The 21,712-nt window shown below is 40.6% G+C and overlaps 1 protein-coding gene across 1 annotated transcript in view; it reads right to left on the bottom strand.

Annotated features, from left to right (window-relative positions):
- Nucleotides 1-11,031, bottom strand: part of LOC106601480 (uncharacterized) — a 28,131-nt gene extending 17,100 nt beyond the window's left edge. The window contains exon 1 of the mRNA XM_045715746.2: nucleotides 10,522-11,031. Within this exon, the coding sequence (XP_045571702.1) occupies nucleotides 10,522-10,530 (9 nt within the window). The 5' untranslated portion in view covers nucleotides 10,531-11,031. The remainder of the gene's footprint in view (nucleotides 1-10,521) is intronic.
- Between the last annotated feature and the right edge of the window lie 10,681 nt (nucleotides 11,032-21,712).

Genomic DNA, 21,712 nt, shown 5'->3' with positions numbered 1-21,712 from the left:
TGTCTGTGAGTATAACAGAACTCATTTGGCAGGCAAAACCCTGAGACATTTTCTGACAGGAAGTGGATACCTGATGTGTTGAATTACCTTTAAGCCTATGCCATTGAAACACACAGGGGCTGATTAATGTTTTGGCACTTCCTATTGCTTCCACTAGATGTCACCAGCCTTTACAAAGTGTTTTGAATCTTCTACTATGAGATCTGACCGAACAAGAGCCTTGGAACGGTGATGGCCGATTAGACTCTGGCACGCGAGGTCATGTTGGGTACCCTCGTTCCAAAACGTTTTAAAAGAGAATGCATTCGTCCACCTTGAATATTATTCATGTTCTGGTTAAAAAAGGCCCTAATGATTTATGCTATACAACGTTTGACATGTTTGAACGAACGAAAATATATTTTTTCCCCTCGTTCATGACGAGAAGTCCGGCTGGCTTAGATCATGTGCTAACAAGACGGAGATTTTTGGACATAAATGATGAGCTTTTTTGAACAAAACTACATTCGTTATGGACCTGTGATACCTGGAAGTGACATCTGATGAAGAGAATCAAAGGTAATGGATTATTTACATAGTATTTTCGATTTTAGATCTCCCCAATATGGCGGCTAGTCTGTATCGCAACGCGTATTTTTCTGGGCGCAGTGCTCAGATTATTGCAAAGTGTGATTTCCCAGTAAGGTTATTTTTAAATCTGGCAAGTTGATTGCGTTCTTTAAATGACAATATAATATTTTACCAATGTTTTCTAATTTTAATTATTTAATTTCTGATGCTGACTTGACTGCCGGTTATTGGAGGGAAACGATTTCCTCAACATCAATGCCATAGTAAAACGCTGTTTTTGGATATAAATATGAACTTGATAGAACTAAAAATGCATGCATTGTCTAACATAATGTCCTAGGAGTGTCATCTGATGGAGATTGTAAAAGGTTAGTGCATCATTTTAGCTGGTTTTATGGTTTTGGTGACCCTGTCTTTGAATTGACAAAACATTACACACAGCTATTGTCAATGTACTCTCCTAACATAATCTAACTTTATGCTTTCGCCGTAAAACCTTTTTGAAATCGGACAACGTGGTTAGATTAAGGAGATGTTTATCTTTCAAAGGGTGTAAGATAGTTGTATGTTTGAAAAATTTGAATTTTGACATTTATTTGGTTTCAAATTTGCCGCTCTTGAAATGCACCTGCTGTTGATGGAGTGCACCACGGGGGGGACGCTAGCGTCCCACCTAGCCCATAGAGGTTAAAGAACAACCAGGCATCCTCTACTGTCGGGATGAGGTCGATGTCATTCCAGGATACCCCGGCCAGGTCGATTAGAAAGGCCTGCTCGCAGAAGTGTTTTAGGGAGCGTTTGACAGTGATGAGGGGGTGGTCGTTTGATCGCAGACCCATTACGGATGCAGGCAATGAGGCAGTGATCGCTGAGATCTTGGTTGAAAACAGCAGAGGTGTATTTGGAGGGTGAGTTAGTTAGGATGATATCTATGAGGGTGCCCGTGTTTACGGATTTGGGGTTATATCTGGTAGGTTCATTGATAAGTTGTGTGAGGTTGAGGGCATCAAGCTTAGATTGTAGGATGGCCGGGGTGTTAAGCATGTCCCAGTTTAGGTCACCTAGCAGCACGAGCTCAGAAGATAGATGGGGGCAATCAAATCACATATGGTGTCGAGGGCACAGCTGGGGGCAGAGGATGGTCTATAGCAAGCGGCAACGGTGAGAGACTTGTTTCTGGAAAGGTTCATTTTTAGAAGTAGGAGCTCGAATTGTTTGGGTACAGACCTGGATAGTAAGACAGAACTCTGCAGGTTATCTTTACAGTAGATTGCAACACTCCCCCCTTTGTCTGTTCTATCTTGTCGGAAAAATGTTATAGTTCGGGATGGAAATTAAGGTTTTTGGTGGTCTTCCTAAACCAGGATTCAGACATGGCTAGGACATCCTGATTGGTGGAGTGTGCTAGGGCAGTGAATAAAACAAACTTAGGGAGGAGGCTTCTAATGTTAACATGCATGAAACCAAGGCTATTACGGTTGCAGAAGTCAACAAATGAGAGAGCCTGGGGATGGGAGTGGAGCTAGACACTGCAGGGCCTGGATTAACCTCTACATCACCAGAGGAAAAGAGGCGGAGTAGGATAAGGATACGGCGAAAGGCAGAACTGGACGTCTAGCACGTTCAGAACAGACAGTAAAAGGAGCAGATTTCTGGGCACGGTAGAATATATTCAAGGCATAATGTACAGACAAAGGTATAGTAGGATGTGAATACAGTGGGGGTAAGCCTGTGCATGTAGTGATAATAAAAGAGATATTGTCTCTAGAAATAGCATTTAAACCAGGTGATGTCACTGCGTGTGTGGGAGGTGGAACTAAATTGTTAGCCGAGGCGTTTTGAGCAGTGCTAGAGGCTCTACAGTGAAATAAAACAATAGTTACAAACCAAAACAGCAATGGACAAGGCATGGTGACGTTAGGGAGAGGCATGCGTAGCCGGGTGATCATAAGAGTCCAGTGCGTGGCTTCAGGCAGCTAGCGGCGGGCTAGCAGGCTAACAGAAAGGCCTTAGAGGGGCGACGCGACGGAGGAAAGTCTGTTGTGGCCTCCTCGTGCAGTTACATCAGCAGATGGATCAGCAGGGCTCCATGTGGTAAACCAGGCCAATTGGCAAAATATGTATAGTGGCCAAAGAAATATGTCCGAAGGGCCTCTTAAGCCAGCAGTCCAATGTGCTTTAGATAGCTAGCAGGCCGCGGATTAGCGGCTGTGCATTCAGGGGACGTTAGCTGCTATAATTCTAGGTGGGAAAAAATAAGAGGTCGACCGATTATGATTTTTCAACACCGATACCGATAATTGGAGGACCAAAAAAAGCCGATACCGATTAATCGGCTGGTTATTATTTAATTTTTTTTGTAATAATGACAATTACAACAATACTGAATGAACACTTATTTTAACTTAATATAATACATCAATAAAATCAATTTAGCCTCAAATAAATAATGAAACATGTTCAATTTGGTTTAAATAATGCAAAACAAAGTGTTGGAGATAAAGTAAAAGTGCAATATGTGCCATGTAAGAAAGCTAATGTTTAAGTGCCTTGCTCAGAACATGGGAACATATGAAAGCTGGTGGTTCCTTTTAACATGAGTCTTCAATATTCCCAGGTAAGAAGTTTTAGGTTGTAGTTATTATAGGAATATTTCTCTCTATACGATTTGTATTTCATATACCTTTGACTATTGGATGTTCTTATAGGCACTTTAGTATTGCCAGTGTAACAGTATAGCTTCCGTCCCTCTCCTCACTCCTACCTGGGCTCAAACCAGGAACACATCGACAACAGCCACCCTCGAAACAGCGTTACCCATGCAGAGGAAGGGAAACAACTACTCCAAGTCTCAGAGCGAGTGACGTTTGAAATGCTATTAGCGTGCACCCGGCTAACTAGCTAGCCATTTCACATCGGTTACACCAGCCTAATCTTGGGAGTTGACAGGCTTGAAGGGGTGGGTATAATTTGTGGAATGTTCCAACAGGAATCTGTTCCAAAAAACGTAAAGTAAAAGGTTGCCAACCAACAACGCATACAAAGTAGCAACGCATACAAACCTAGCTAACTAGCTGCCGAATAGGCATCAACTCGCCACGTAGCTTATTCTTAATGTTTGTCCATTGGCAAACAGACATGTGAGAAGAGACATTTTTCGGAATAAACGTGATGAGTCAAAAACGCAATGAAATAGACCACTCCCTACCCGGTATCTTATTCTGCCGCTATACAACTTTGTATGGGTTGTTTTTTGGAAACCTTGTTATTTACTAAGTTTTTGGAATAGATTCCTGTTGGAACGTTCCACAAATTATACCCACCCAGGTTGAAGTCATAAACAGCGCAATGCTTGAAGCACAGCGAAGGGCTGTTTGAATGAATGCTTACGAGCCTGCTGCTGCCTACCACCGCTCAGTCAGACTGCGCTATCAAATCATAGACTTAATTACAATATAATAAACACACAGAAATACGAGCATTAGGTCATTAATATGGTCGAATCCGGAAACTATCATCTCGAAAACAAAAGTTTTTTTCTTTCAGTGACATACGGAACCGTTCCGTATTTTATCTAACGGGTGGCTGAGTCTAAATATTCCTGTTAGGCATTGATGTTTATGGTTAGGTACATTGGTGCAACAACAGTACTTTTTTCGCAAATGCGCTTGTTAAATCAACACCCGTTTGTCGAAGTAGGCTGTGATTCAATGAAAATGAACAGGCACCGCATCGATTATATGCAATGCAGGACACGTTAGATAAACTAGTAATATCATCAACCATGTGTAGTTAACTAGTGATTATGTTAAGATTGATCGTTTTTTGTAAGTCTAATGCTAGCTAGCAGGTTGCAAAAACGAATCCCCCCTGAACAAGGCAGTTAACCCCCGTTTCTAGGCCGTCATTGTAAATAAGAATGTGTTCTTAATCTGACTTGCCTAGTTAAATAAAAGGTAAAAAAATAAAAATACAAAATAAAATACAAAAAAATTCTAATAATAATATTTCGGCAAATCGGTGGGCAAAAATACGGATTGTTATGAAAACTTGAAATCGGCCCTAATTAAATCGGCCATTCCGATTAATCGGTGGACCTCTAATATATATATAAAATAGGTTCAGAGCTTGCGGTAGGAATCGGGAGATATGGAGAAGAATAAGTCCGATTAGCTTTGGTTTGAGTCGCGCTGTACAGACTGCCTAGAGTTGTCCGGGATGAAGGTAGCTGATGACCGCTAGCAAAGGATAGCTGACTGCTAGCTAGTAGCTTCGGAATGTATTCGATGGGCCTCGTAAGCTAACAGTCCGTTGTGCTCTAGACAGCTAGCATTCAGGGGACGTTAGCTGCGAAGGTCGGAAGGTGAGAAGGTTCAGAGCTTGCAGTAGGAATCCGGGGATATGGAGAGAAAAATAGGTCTGGTATGCTCTGGTTGAATCGCGTTGTACAAACTGCCGAGAGCTTTCCGAGTTAACGGTTAGCTGATGACCGTTAGCTGGCTAGCTTATGTTGGAGATTCCAGTAATAGAGGTAGAGACAAATACTTTAGAGTAAAAGCAGGTCCACACCACATTGGGTGAGGCGGGTTGCAGGAGAGTATTTTGAAGTAAGGGGTTAGAAAAATATATATACATGGGACACGACAGGACGAAGGACAAAGACGTCTGACTGCTACGCCATCTTGGACCACCCACCGTTTATTGTCAGCGCGCTGGAGAGGTTCCAACCAACTCAATGCACCATAGTACACATGTCAATCAGGAGCTCTGCTGGGGCAGTCCCAGCAGTTGTCTTATATACGGTTATACACAGACAAGTTATATTTGCATTTTGTTTCATTCACGTGACCGACCAACACGGTTTCATAACATGTGACAGACCAACACCTCATGAGGCTTCTCGCTTAGCGGAGACCTTGAAACAGATATCTTTCGTTTGTTTTCAAAACACGGTCTGGGCATACTGGCAAATTGCAGCTACTGATAGGTGGGATTTGTACAGTCAGCCACTTGCATGAACACAGCAATTGGTTATTAGAACAGCATATGAAAAGAACACAGAAATTTGTTATAAGAAACAAACATTAAACTTCCTATTACAAGAGCAAGCGGAAATAAACGCTCAAAAATGAAAAATACCAAAAAAACTTTTGGAATATCACGCAAAAACATACATTTGAATTAATTTGATATATCACCCAGCCCCAATCTACTGATGGTGTTAAATCTGGTTTCCTGGACATTATGAAAGGTGTCCCTGCATGGTGCTTTTCTTTTTACTGTTTAAATTAACAATATTGACTTCTCTGTAAAAATATAAAAATAAAATAAATAAACAACCTGCACTTGTATGCTGATGATTCTGTTGTGTATGCTGATGATTCTGTTGTGTATGCTGATGATTCTGTTGTGTATGCTGATGACCAGGCTCTATCTGAACAACAGTGTACCTTCATTATATTACAGAAAAAACCTTTGACCTGAAATTAGTATTGAATGCAGATAAAACTAAGTACATATTCTCTTGACCGCATAAAAATAACTGATGATTTAAGCATATGTACTTTGGATGGTGTCCATATTGATTGTGTCCCTGCTTACAAATATCTGGGCATCTGGATAGATGAAAAGCTGTCTTAAAAAGCATATTGATGAGTTAAGAAGCTGAGAATAAAAATGTGTGTCTTCTATAGAAATAGGTCCTGCCTCACACTAAATAGTAGAAAGCAGATTATTCAGTCAACGTTCCTATCGGTCCTACACTACGGCGACATCTATATGAACGCAGCTGCCACTTCATTAAAGCCATTAGATGCAGATTATCTTAGCTCACTGCGCTTTATTATGGGTGACAAAACTGATAACATATGTTAAGATGTGTTCAACTGTAATGAATGCCCAATCAAAGGTTCTGAACATAATCCAGGGGTTATTATGTTCAGAACCTTTGATTGAGCATTCATTACAGTTGAACGCATCTTTCACCCCTGAGTTAATCTTGATAAACCCACAATTTAAGTCACACGTAATTTAACACCCAAGTATTTCAGCAATGCATTGTACACTACGCCATAATTTCAAATGTTTAGTAGTTCAGTTAAGCAGTTTGATTAAATTATACTTAAACGTATTGTTAAAATTACAGCAAAATCTTTTTTTTCAAAAGTAATACATTGAAAATGGCCTAAGAGTTTTGAAACATTTTGATAATCTGTTTAGATATGTGAAAATGCATCACATACTTTTGAAAATCGCATCAAAAAACAAACAGCATTGGATTGGTGGAGTCGTGTGCTAGTGGGAGTATCAAATATGTTTTATACCAGTCATTTCCTTTCAAACCAGTGAAGAGAAGTGAACAAGTGCACACTTAGGGAGGACGGAAAGACAAGTAGGGATTCCTTAACATTGTATCTATGCAGAGGCAGAGCTAGTGTGAGGGCCATTGGTGCGAATGTTCCTGCAGATTAAAAAATAAAAAATAAAAAATAATAATAAAGTTGGCCTACCATTATTTAAAACTATAAAACATGGCAAAATTGATCTGATTAAATTCCATCCTGGAATTGGTCCAGGTGGTTGTTGCTTATTTTATAAAGCAAAGTACCCTACAGCTGTCTGTCAGTATACCTCCTTGAGGGGTCCCCTGGGACTGGTAGCTGCACTGCTGGTGGGGGAAGGACCAGGGTCTTCACATTTTTTAAATGAATTTAGTAAGTTATTTATTAAGTTCAATATTTTAAATTAAGCTTACACACTGCCGGGATTGAGGTAGGCCTATACAAGAACAATCCAACAATGACTCATGTCGACAAAATTTTAAACAGTCTAATACATCTTTAAGCAGGAATTAAAAAACATTAGGAGACGAAAAACTTTCCAAAGAACAGGATAGCATATTCTGAGTTTAAAGGTAGACTCAGCAATATGACGTAGGCAAAATGCACAAAGTAAACATAATAAGTGGGTCAATTTCCACAATAACCAAGAACTTTGAAGTGTGAAATTAAACTTTTCCAATGTAGTCAACATTAGTGGATTTGCAATTGAGTATACACTCTTATATTCCAGTACCCTAATCACAGTCAAGACATCTATTTTATAGTAAGAATAAAAAAACTGTTTGAAATGAGAAGTAGGCATTGGTCTGTGGCAGAAAAAGGAAATTCACATGAGCGGCACAATCCCACCCATGCTCTACCAAGGTTTTCCAGCACACAGCTTTGACCTACTACAGTAGCTATGTTGGTCTATTGTACTTCAAACAATGATTATGCAGGTTGCTTATGAGCCAAACATTCTCAAAGAGCCCAATTCAGACTTTTAGAGGAGGTGCTCCCACTATGTGATTTTTACCGCATAAAAGGATTCGTCACACCACACTAACCCCATTCCACGAACTTTCAAAGCTTTTTTTATTTTATTATACTGAAAAAATATAAAAACGCAACATGCAACAATTTCAAAGATTTTAGTTCATACGAGGAAATCATTCAATTCAAATAATTTCCTTAGGCCCTAATCTATGGATTTTACACAACTGGGAATACAGACATCCATCTGTTGGTTACAGCTACCATAATACATATTTTTTTGGTAAAAAAAAATATATATATGTGCCTCAAGAACTCATTGCAGTATTGTTGTGCATTCAAATTGCCAATCGATAAAATGGTGTTCATTGTCTGTAGCTTTTGCCGGTCCATACCATACCACGGGGCACTCTGTTCACATCAGCAAACCGCTCGCCCACACGATATCATACATGTGGTCTGCGATTGTGAGGTCTGGATGGACGTACTGCCAAAATCTCTAAAATCGACGTTGGAGGCAGAATATGGTAGAGGAATTAACAATAAATTCTCTGTCAACAGCTGCGGTGGACATTCTTGCAGTCAGCATGCCAATTGTGCGCTCCCTCAAAACTTGAGACATATGTGGCATTGTATTGTGTGACAAAACTGAACATTTTAGATTTTCCTATTGTCCCCAGCTAATGTAATGAACATGCGGTTTAATCGCTTCTTGATATGCCACACCTGTCAGGTGGATGGATTATCTTGCAAATGAGAAATGCTCACTAACAGGGATGTAAACAAATTTGTGCAAGAAATTGAGAAATAAGATTTTTGTGCGTATGGAACATTTCTGGGATCTTTTATCTCAGCTAGCAAGAATACATTTGCTCACTGCAGTGCACAACGTGCTGTTTACATGTCCATTTGTTTTCTCAGCTACAGTTTGAGTTGTGTCCTGTCTGACAGTGAAATATGGCTAGCTCTAAATATAGCTTGGTCTATGGAGTAGCTAGCTAGCTAGTGTTGCAAAAGTCCACTTGATTGCATGCATTGTAAGGTAGCAGCGTGACAATTTGGCTTTGAACTGATGTAGTTATGTTTTGTGCAAAAATGTAGGGTTGGCATTTGGACGTGAGCGAGATATCATTAGCTAGCTTCTGTGTCGATATTGTCTGGTTCTAACTAGCTAGCTAATGGCTGAAGTTATTTGTGTAACAAACCTTCCATAAACAATTACAGCTAGCTACCTTTCTTTGCCTGTTTGTTAGCTAGCTACTTTCAGCTTGTGTTAGCTAGCTACAGAGGCTAGCTGCTGGACATTGGACAAGCATGCTAATGTTAGCTAATAGCAGCTGTATTGAAGTAGGCGCAGAAAATACTGAACACTCACGACTAGAATATAATGGAATCTAAAATAAAATACAAATTTGGAGAGGACAATGTAGTGAGATAAGCATCTCAAAAACAGTAATCATTTGAAAAGGGACTATTAACTAGCTGGCCTGGGGCATCGTTGCCCATGAATAGAAGTTACAAGGCTAGTGTGCAAGCATCTTAGCCAGGTCGCCGAGGACAGACAAAAAACTAAAAGCGTGTACTTATTGACAGAGGAAGATGGCATTTGCATTTCTCTACAAGTTGGGTGAGTCAACATGTTTTTTTTTTCTACTTGCACACACATGGATAGACGCATCATATTAAGCTTAGGTTGATCGGACTAAATCCTTTTTTGGCAGGGGCGCATCTTTGGTTTTAGAAGTGGGTGGACATAATGATAAAAAAAATTATCCAGTGGGATAAACACTCCAAACAGCCAACCTGACCGCTCCTACACTCGGAGGGGTCCGCTTGGTCCTAAAGCACACCGCTACCTCATGTTGTATCACATTCCAATGATAAAACTGAGGGGGACAAAAATTATATTTCAGAATGTGGTGGGGACATGTTCAATCCATCCCCAGTGAAAGTTGCACCCCTGGTTTTTGGTATATTTTAGTTGTCACTGTAGTAGTCTAAGCATAGGTGGTTAGAGGATGTTGAAGTGGTGCTTAAAAAGTGGAGGCAGGGCCTGTTTCCTTTTCGACTTGCGGTAACTCTAAATCAATAGTTGTTTAGTAGTCCGAAAATGTAATTTGCTTGACCATTCTGTAGGTCGTGTAACTGTTTGTTACATGCAACATGTTTTGTGAACTCAACCGGACAGATTTTCCTCTCCGGTTTTATGATTGAACAAAAGGTGTGGTTGAATTTATTCTGCCACCTTCTTGTCTCGGCGGTGTCAAGGCATATTAACAGGTTATTGAGCAAACAAAGCAATTATCACAACACACAGGTTGTAATATGGCTATTTTTTTCTGCCTTGGCTTCCCGGTGATTTTACCGCTACTGCAAGGTGTAGCCTTGGCCTCATTATTTATCCATGGTTCTGACTTTACCTGCTCGTTGCGCATTGCCTTGTATCAAACTGTGCTTTAGGCTAGTAGGGTACTTTGCTGAAGGACAAAATATCCAACGTGTTTATTATCATCATTGTTTATTTTGTCCAACTGTTCAAATGAAACGAAGGGATATGGAAGATCAAAGATGATAACTAGGCCTAGACATGTTATACACCACAGTAGGCATATTGTTAATAAAAGTAAACCAAACTTACCCGATCCATAGTTAGCTATTCTTTCTTCAGCGTTTCTTCAAATAAAAAAACGTGACAGTAAATCTGTAGCTAGGCAACACTACAGTTACTTCTTTGTCACAGCTAGACTAAAGCAATCAAACGTCCTTTTAAAATATAAAAACTCGATTAATCTAAAGTAATCTTACTTCAGAAAGATCCTGGATAAGATTTTACTGGTTATATTAAAGTCAACAAAACGTTCAACACCCTATCCACCAATAATCCTGTTGTCTGTTATCGTCTAACTCTACACGAGAGTCTGTTGGAACAACGTCCTCTTCGACAGTACAGATAGTTTTAATTGTCTGAGGCCCAGTAAGGGAAGCCTGTAAAATACCAGACTGATTACAGCAGCGCTATCCGTGCAGCGAACCAGTAAAACCCGATGTATGTTCAATCCGACATCTGCAGTGGCCATGAAGCATTTACAGCAATGCAGTCTCCGCAGTAGTCAGTGGGTGTATACTTATTCCGCTTTACCGAGCAGAGCAGAGCTGTGAAGGAAGTGGTCTTCTTCAGTGGTATGGCGGTCCGCAAACGATTATTATTTGTGTATGCCGCCACTTGGTGAATTGGCTGTGTATCAGCCTACTATTCTGTAGTATTATTTCATTACACTTTGTGAAAAACAAACTAACCCTACACCCATTAAAACCTCATCAATATTCCACTACTTTAGCTCTCTGATCCTACACCAGGCCAGCAGTCTGAGAGGACCGAATATTATCGTTCAAACACCTTGTAATTCTGCAGTAAAATATTGTACACCCAAGTACTTCTCTGCAGCTGCCACCACATCTATCAACTGTGATTTACATTCTATTCCTGTGGTACGGTTGACAACCATGGCTATGAACACCAACAAAAAACTTTCTGAAGCATGTTATTCCTATCACTCTCTATTGACCTTAGCTTAATCACAGGTATCCTCTCAGGATCCCTCACCCTGGACTCATCTTCCACTAGTACTCTCTTCACTGCCTCAGCATACAACACCTTCTGCACTACTGTGATCCTGGTAACCTCAACCTGTCTTTCTCTCACCGGACACGTCTGATCTCCAGCACCATGTGTACCCCTACAGTTTACACACACAACTTTTTACGTCAATAGTACACATTCCTTTCTTTCAGGTCCTCCTGCACACTTCTCACATCTAGGATGCTGGAAGGAAGTACTCAAGGAAGGGAGTTCGTGTTTATATAGGAAGTACCTCCCCACCGTAAACAAATCCTGTCAATGTCGAGCTATATGAGCTCTTCAGCTTGTAGTCTTAAAACTCGGAAATTAGTTACCTTTCAGCCAACCCAATGGGAAAAAAATTGGGTTTTTGGAATAAACACTGAAAATAAGGTCAGCACAGGCTGAGGAGATCTTATACGTTTTGTTCTATGAGATAATAGCATTCAATTAATAGTACCTTTATGAATTATGTAGTGTTTGATTTTTTGTTGTTGTTAAGTAAATTCACAAGTGACATTAGCTGATAAAGATTCTGGAACAAAACTAAGATCTCCTAAACCTGTGTTTACGACAGTCCTTATTTTTGTCATTTATCCAAACACCATACAAAAACACCATTACATTTCCCCATAGGCTTTGTCCAACGAACCATGGCAAAAGTAGTGCCTATAGAAAGATGCCATTACTATTTCTCTCTTTAGAGCCCCACATGGCCGAGTCATAATACCCATAAAACCTAGTGGCCAAACAAGGAAATGGTTCCAATTGTTTTCCACCATTCACTTTTCCCTATAGGGGATTTCCCATAGGCTTTCCCTGGTGAGACATTTTGATTACCGTGAAAATCTCTCTCGGACAAGGTGACTTATGCTAATTAGCTTGAAAGTAGACATTATGCAACGAAACAAATCCCTAAAAGCTCCTGCACATCATCTCTAGCTGATACCTTTGCTAACAGGTATTGTGTAATTTTAAAACTTGCCCATGACAGGTCACAGAATTGTCAATTTAAAGAAATATAGCCAATTTATTCATTACTACATTTAGCTAACAGATAGTTCATCCAGAGATTCTTACCTTTAATGCTAGATCATTGATTGCAAGATATTAGCTGTTGTCACTTAGTCTTTTAATGAATGCATAACAGTAAACCTAGACACTTGCGTCGTATAGTATTTTGAGCGGTGACTCAAGGCTTGGCTAGATTCATTGATACAATTATGGGTCTTTAGCGTTCACATAATATTGGAGTAGAGTCAAAATAGTCTTTACTCTTCACCTTCTTCATGCGACGGTCCATACTTGGTCCATTACTCTTTGAATTTGCTTCAATGAGCTTAACCTTTTCCTAATGTGTATTTTGGTCCTGTTTTGTCCAAGTGACAACAGATTACATTATCAAAGTATGCTTGTCAATTTTATGTTTCTACCTGAAAATATTTTTCACTCTTACAGTCTTCTGACGTTGACATCAGAGTCCTCTGAGGTGTGTAGTGACCTCTCTGAGGAGTGTAGTGACCTCTCTGAGGAGTGGTGGTCGGGGTGGAGGTGGTAGCCCATTATGGGGTGAGGGTGGGGGTCCGGTCGGGGGTTCTCCCCGCCTGAGTCCTGGACACTTTTGAAAGGTAATTTTATGACGTTTCAAAACCACTTGTCAAACCAAGTTAAAATGTATAATTGTATTTTTAAAGCAATGACAGGTAAAACTGATATGCATCCTAGATTTCAAAGATCACATTTCTGTCAATCTGATCATTCTGAAATTGTGTCTGGTGGATAGCTATGAATCTAATATTTCCAATGATATATGATTAAAGGGTAAACATACGTAATAACCTGATGTACTGTATGCTGACGTTGTCGTAGGGTAAAACCTCTATGGGGAAACTGAATGGGATGGAGGGATGAATAGAAATAGTGATAAAACACAGAACGCTACCATTGCTGCAATGATACACTTTTTCCAACAAACTTAAAAACAATTCAGATATTTTCACCCCACGTGAGCCCGACAGAGCCCCCTGGCTCATTGACTATAAGGCCTACAGATTAATTAAGTTTATATTTTATAAATCTGTATGTATGTGTGTGTATATATATATATATCATTGTGCAGGTGTGTACATTTCAAGAATTCAATTATTTTACTTTTAGATGTGTGTAAAGTGACCAGCGTTCCATGTCTATGTACAAAGGGCAGCAGCCTCTTAGGTGCATGGTAGCGCAACTGGGTGGTAGTCAGCTAGTGACAGTGACAGATGCTTAAACTTTTAAGGCAGGGTACTTGGTGGAGGCCGGCTAGTGATGGCTATTTAAAAGTCTGATGGCCTTGAGATAGAAGCTGTTTTTCAGTCTCTCGGTCCCTGTTTTGATGTACCTGTACTGACCTCGCCTTCTGGATAATAATGGCTTGAACAGGCCGTGGCTCGGGTGGTTGATGACCTTTTGGGACGCAAACCTCCCCCCTTTTTTTTCACGAAAAAGAAACTCGAGGAGACAGGTGAAATGGAGGGCTGAATGTACCCTTGCCCCAGAGCTTCCGTGACATATGTCTCCATAGCCAACGTCTCCTCCTGGGACAATGGGTACATGTGACTCTTAGGAAGCGCAGCATTATCCTGGAGGTCTATCGCACAATCCCCCGGTCGATGAGGTGGTAATTTAGTCGCCTTCTTTTTACAGAAGGCGAGAGCCAAATCAGCATACTCAGGGGGAATGCGCACAGTGGAAACCTGGTCTGAACTCGCCACCGATGTGGCACCGATGGAAACACCTAGACATATACCTGAACACTCCTCTGAACCTTCCCTGGAGAATCCCCAGTTTCCACAAAATCTTAGGATTGTGACTAGCTAACCAGGGCACCCACAGCACCACTGGAAACGCAGGTGAGTCGATAATAAAGAAACTAATTTGTTCCTTATGACTCCCCTGCGTTACCATGTCCAGTGGCACTGTGGTCTCCCTGATCAGCCCTGACCCTAATGGTCAGCTATCTAAGGAGTGCACGGGGAAAGGGGAATCTAACGGTACCAGCGGAATTCCCAACTTAAGGGCTAGTCCACTATCCATAAAGTTCCCAGCTGTGCCTGAATCGACTAGCGCCTAATGCTGGGAAAAGGGAGCAAAATCAAGGAAAAAAATTAAAACAAACACGCGACCAACAGAGGATTCTGGGTGAGTGTGGTGCTGACTCACCTGGGATGAACGAGGAGTGTTCTGCCTGACCTCTCGACTCCCAGAGGGACCCCCCCAGCACCGGTCGGCCGTGTGTCCTCGTCGACCACAATTGGTGCAGGTGGGGCGCCCTCCTCCGGTTCCCCTTGACGCAGTTCCCCCGAGCTCCATAGGAATGGGGGCAGGCTTCTGTAACACTTTGGGCTTCGTGGGTGTAGAGTCAGGCGCAGGAAGCAGGAAAATGTTTGGTACAATATGTAATTTAATAAGTACTGAAAACGAAGTAAATATGTCCAAACACAACAGGGCGAAACAATAACCCCGAAGTCCAAAATACATGTACCACAAAACATACAAAGTGACGACACGTAACAAGCCCACACACAGAACAGGTGGAGAGGCGGGCTTAAATAATAAAACTAATTACTAATGGGAAACAGGTGTAACTTATAAATACATAACTAACAGAAAAACGAAAAAGGGATCGATGGCAGCTAGTAGGCCGGTGACGACGACCGCCGAGCGCCACCCGAACAGGGAGAGGAACCGCCCTCGGCAGTTGTCGTGACATTTGTTAGTGCAGGAGCCCTAACCATACCCAAGCTAACACACACAGGAGTGAAGCCTTATAGCTGTGATCAGTGTGGAAAGAGCTTCAATCAGTCAAGCAACCTGACTACACACCAAATCAAATCAACGTTTATTTGTCACGTGCGCTGAATACAACAGGTGTAGACCTTACAGAGAAATGCTTACTTACAGGCTCTAACCAATAGTGCAAAAAAAAAGGAATTAGGTGAACAATAGGTAGGTAAAGAAATAAAACAGTAAAAAGACAGGCTATATACAGTAGCGAGGCTATAAAAGTAACGAGGCTACATAGACACCGGTTAGTCAGGCTGATTGAGGTAGTATGTACAGTGAGGGAAAAAAGTATTTGATCTCCTGCTGATTTTGTACGTTTGCCCACTGACAAAGAACTGATCAGTCTATAATTTTAATGGTAGGTTTATTTGAACAGTGAGAGACAGAATAACAACAAAAAAATCCAGAAAAGCGCATGTCAAAAATGTTATAAAATGATTTTAATTAGGGAAATAAGTATTTGGCCCCTCTGCAAAACATGACTTAGTACTTGGTGGCAAAACCCTTGTTGGCAATCACAGAGGTCAGACGTTTCTTGTAGTTGGCCACCAGGTTTGCACACATCTCAGGAGGGATTTTGTCCCACTCCTCTTTGCAGATCTTCTCCAAGTCATTAAGGTTTCGAGGCTGACGTTTGGCAACTCGAACGTTCAGCTCCCTCCACAGATTTTCTATGGGATTAAGGTCTGGAGACTGGCTAGGCCACTCCAGGACCTTAATGTGCTTCTTCTTGAGCCACTCCTTTGTTTCCTTGGCCATGTGTTTTGGGTCATTGTCATGCTGGAATACCCATCCATGACCCATTTTCAATGCCCTGGCTGAGGGAAGGAGGTTCTCACCCAAGGTTTGACGGTACATGGCCCCTTCCATCATCCCTTTGATGCCGTGAAGTTGTCCTGTCCCCTGAGCAGAAAAACACCCCCAAAGCATAATGTTTCCACCTCCATGTTTGACGGTGGCTCAGTTGGTAGAGCATGGTGTTTGCAACGCCAGCATGGTGTGTGCAACGCCAGGGTTGTGGGTTCGATTCCCACGGGGGGCCAGAACAAACAAAAAAATGTATGAAATGTATGCACTCACTACTGTAAGTCGCTCTGGATAAGAGCGTCTGCTAAATGACAAAAAATGTAAAATGTAAAAAAAATGTGTTCTTGGGGTCATAGGCAGCATTCCTCCTCCTCCAAACACGGCGAGTTGAGTTGATGCCAAAGAGCTCCATTTTGGTCTCATCTGACCACAACACTTTCACCCAGTTGTCCTCTGAATCATTCAGATGTTCATTGGCAAACTTCAGATGGGCATGTATATGTGCTTTCTTGAGCAGGGGGACCTTGCGGGCGCTGCAGGATTTCAGTCTTTCACGGCGTAGTGTGTTACCAATTGTTTTCTTGGTGACTATGGTCCCAGCTGCCTTGAGATCATTGACAAGATCCTCCCGTGTAGTTCTGGGCTGATTCCTCACCGTTCTCATGATCATTGCAACTCCACGAGGTGACATCTTGCATGGAGCACCAGGCCAAGGGAGATTGACAGTTCTTTTGTGTTTTTTCCATTTGCGAATAGTCGCACCAACTGTTATCACCTTCTCACCAAGCTGCTTGGCGATGGTCTTGTAGCCCATTCCAGCCTTGTATAGGTCTACAATCTTGTCCCTGAAATCCTTGGAGAGCTCTTTGGTCTTGGCCATGGTGGAGAGTTTGGAATCTGATTGATTGCTTCTGTGGACAGATGTCTTTTATACAGGTAACAAACTGAGATTAGGAGCACTCCCTTTAAGAGTGTGCTCCTAATCTCAGCTCGTTACCTGTATAAAAGACACCTGGGAGCCAGAAATCTTTCTGATTGAGAGGGGGTCAAATACTTATTTCCCTCATTAAAATGCAAATCAATTTATAACATTCTTGACATGCGTTTTTCTGGATTTTTGTTTTGTTATTCTGTCTCTCACTGTTCAAATAAACCTACCATTAAAATTATAGACTGATCATTTCTTTGTCAGTGGGCAAACATACAAAATCAGCAGGGGATCAAATACTTTTTTCCCCTCATTGTACATGTAGATATGGTTAAAGTGACTATGCATATGTGATGAACAGAGAGTAACGCACGCAGGAGTGAAGCCTTATAGCTGTTATCATTGTGGGAAGAGCTTCAATCAGTCAGTCCACCTGACAACACACAAGCTAAGACACACTGGAGTGAAGCCTTATAACTGTGATCAGTGTGGGTAGAGCGTCGCTATTGCTTACTGTCACGATTGTCGTAAGGAGTGGACCAAAACGCAGCGGGAAAATGTATACTCATCTTTTTTTATTGAAGAAGGAAAAACAAAATAAACACGTATACAAAACAAACGACTCCAAACAGTCCCGTCAAACACTAAACCAGGAAATAACTACCCACAAACCCCCATAGAATAAACACCCCTATAAATAGGACCTTCAATCAGAGGCAACGTGAAGCAGCTGCCTCCAATTGAATGTCAACCCAATAAACACCACATAGAAATAGACCAACTAGAAATAACATAGAAATACACTAACATAGAACATGGATCAGGTCTAGGATCAGGTCTCCCCTGTGTCTATGTAATATCACACTTTGGGATCTAAATGGATAAATATTATCATAGAAAATGTCATAGTGAACCTGTGTGTGAGGATGTTGGATGTTGATAATTGAATCTTCTTTCATAAAATGTTGAATTATTATAGTAATAACTTTTTCCATTTAATGTAATAAGTTACGTTATCAGGTGAGTAACAACTTTAATGAATAACGTAATAACTTCAACCGATCATGTAATAATACCTAAACCGATGTTATGTGTTACTTCACTAATGTTAATGCACATACCACCTTTCACCAATTGCAAACCCACACATACCCACACACACACTCTAATCTTCAAATGTATTGGTCACATACACATATTTAGCAGATGTTATTGCGGGTGTAGAAATGCTTGTGTTCCTAGCTCCAACAGTGCAATAATATCTAACAATACACACATCTGAGAGTAAAAAAAGGGAATTCTTGAAATATACACATCTGTACAATCATACACACATATTGATATACAATAAACTGAATGAATCTGTAGGTCTCATAGTCAATGAGTCAGGGGGCTTGGTGGGGCTCACCTGGGGTGAAAATGTCTCATAGTGATTATTTTTTTAAGGTCTATGTCCCTGGAGTGTAAAATGTGTTCTATCATTGTAGCAATGGTAGCTTTCTGTGTGTTATCACTATTTCTATTCATCCCTCCATCCCATTCAGTTTCCCCATAGAGGTTTTACCCTACGACAACGTCAGCATACAGTACATCAGGTTATTACGTATGTTTACCCTTTAATCATATATCATTGGAAATATTAGATTCATAGCTATCCATCAGACACATCTTCAGAATGTTCAGATCGACAGAAATGTGATCTTCGAACTCTAGGATACATATCAGAAGTTGTTCTGAATCGTAATCAAAATGACCTTTACAAAAGTGGCCAGGTGTCAGGCGGGGAGAACCCCCGACCGGACCCTCACCCAATAATGGGCTACCAGAAGACGGTAAGACAAACATATTTTAAGATAGAAACATAAAATAGACAAACATACTTTAATAATGTAATGTCAGTTGGACGAAACACAAAAATACACATTTCGAAAAGGTGAAGATTATTGACGCAAATTAATAAGAGTAAGAGACCAAGTATGGACCGTTGCCAGAAGAAGGTGAAGAGTAAAGAATATTTTGACTGACTGTTAGTGTTCGTTCCTTTCGTCCTTGTCAATCATCATTGGCTCATTGGTGAAATTAGCATTATGACAATATCTTTAATTAAATAATTCAAAAGCCTTTATTAATGCAATTGCAGACAGAAGTTGGAAAATCAGGAACATAGCACGCATGTTTCCAAGTGAGTTCTGCATCAAAGCAAAGGTCTCAAGTTGTTTTGTTAAAACCTAAGTCCAGCCCTGGTGATGTCACTACCTACGTCATTACCTTTTTACTCCTGAGATGAAAACCCTGCCTACAAAGCTATATAAACAAGGCTTTTAGTGTTATCTAAAAACTTTGCAGTAAGTGTCCACTCCCCAAAGTTGATTTATTGTGGAATGTTTGACTAGTCTTCTCTCCTTCACTCCCCTGTAGAGTTCTGTCTCAGTCACATATTTCTCAGAGGGGTCAGAGGGAGAGGGAGAACTGTGGAACAATTCTAAACCTCTATAATGAATATTTATATTGTTTATCTGTAGTCTAGGACCCTATAAATGTAAAGAGGGAGGGGTCTTATAACCCCTTCCCTTCTATTAATACAACATAAGCATAATCAATTATTCTAATAAATCATTCATTTGATACAGCCCCAATCATGACCCCCTAGGTGAACTTCTAACAACTCCCAATACTATGTGAATGCTATAGGCCCATAATTGTATCAATGAATCTAGCCTTTACAGGATCGGTGACCCCCGCGGAACGTTTGAGCTAACGTAGGCTAATGTGATTAGCATGAGGTTGTAAGTAACAAGAATATTCTCCTACATTAATTTCATATTTCCACAAACTTCAAAGTGTTTCCTTTCAAATGGTATCAAAAATACACATATCCTTGCTTCAGGTCCTGAGCTACAGGCAGTTAGATTTGGGTATGTCATTTTAGGTGAAAATTGAGAAAAATAGGGTCTGATCCTTGAGAGGCTTAATGCTACAGGCCCATAATTGTATCAATGAATCTAGCCAAGGTAGCGAGCCTTGAGTCACCACTCGGAATACTATGAGATGCAAGTGTCTAGGTTTACTGTTATGAATTTATTAAAAGGCTAAGTGACAACAGCTAATATCTTGCAATCAATGATCTAGCATTAAACGTAAGCATCTCTGTATTAATTATCTAATGTTAACTAAATGTAGTAATGAATAAATTGCCTACATTTCTTTAAATTGACAATTCTGTGACCTGTCATGGGAAAGTTTTAAAATTACACAATACCTGTTAGCAAAGGTGTCAGCTAGAGATGATATGCAGGAGCTTTTAAGGGATTTGTTCGTTGCATAATGTCTACTTTCATGCTAATTAGTATTAGTGACATTTGAGATTAAATAGAGCCGACTATATTGATAAAAGTCACCTTGTCCGAGAGAGATTTACACGGTTATCAAAATGTCTCGCCAGGGAAAGCCTATGGAAAATCCCCTATGGGAAAAATGAATGGTGGAAAACAATTGGAACCATTTCCCTGTTTGGCCACTAGGGTTTATGGGTATTATGACTCGTCCACTGTGGGGCACCAAAGAGAGAAATAGTAATGCTATCTTTTTATAAGCACTAATTTTGCCATGGTTCGTTAGACAAAGCCTATGGGGAAATTAATGGTGTTTGGATAAACGCAGAAAATTAGGTCTGTTGGAAACACAGGTTTAGATACTATACAACCTATCAGCGAACATCACTTCTTGTGAATTTTTAAGTATTTATGTCATTAAGAAAAAGCACATCAAAAAGGCTTCATAATTCATGAAGGTCATACTCACTGACTGCTATTATCACATAAAACAAAAACGTATAAGATCTCCTTAGCCTGTGCTAACCTTATTTTCGGTGTTTATTCCAAAACCCCAATTTGTCCCGATTCATTTTTCCCATTGGGATGGCTGAACGAGCCAAAGTTAACTAATGTCCGAGTTTCAAGACTACAAGCTGAAGAGCTCATACAGCTCGACATTGACATGATTGGTTTACGGTAAGTGAGGCGGTACATGCTGTATAAACAAAAACTATTTTCCTTCACAACTTTCTTCCAGCAGTGTGTAGCAGGGAGATTCCTAGATGTGAGAAGTGTGCAGGAGGACCTGAGAGAAAGAAATGTGTAGTATTGATAGAAAAAGTGTGTTGTATGCTGAGGCAGTGAACAGAGTAGTAGAGTGAGATGAGTCCAGGGTGAGGGATCCTGAGAGGATACCTGTGATTAGGCTGAGGTCAATAGAGAGTGATAGGAAAAACATGCTTCAGGAAGTTTTTTTGTTGTTGTTGCGTTCATGGCCATCAACTGTACCACAGGAATAGAATGTAAATCACAGTGGATAGATGTGGTGGCAGCTGCAGAGAACTTGGGTGTACAATATTTTACTGCAGAGTTACAAGGTGTTTTGAACGATAATATCCCGTCCTCCCAGGCTGCAGGCCTGGTGTAGGATCAGAGGGCCAAAGTAGTGGAATAATTACGTTTTAATGGGTTAGTTGGTTGGGAAATTTTTTCACAAAGTGTATTGAATTCATTCTACGGAATAGTACTACAAAATAGTAAGCTGATAAACAGACAAATCAGTAGGTGGCGGCATGCACTTACAATAATTGTATGCGAAGCGCTATAATACCAAAGA

The sequence above is a fragment of the Salmo salar genome, chromosome 03 (assembly GCF_965601325.2).
Source record: "Salmo salar chromosome 03, fSalSal1, whole genome shotgun sequence".
Taxonomy (NCBI): domain Eukaryota; kingdom Metazoa; phylum Chordata; class Actinopteri; order Salmoniformes; family Salmonidae; genus Salmo; species Salmo salar.
This window is presented reverse-complemented; position numbering and strand designations above follow the sequence as displayed.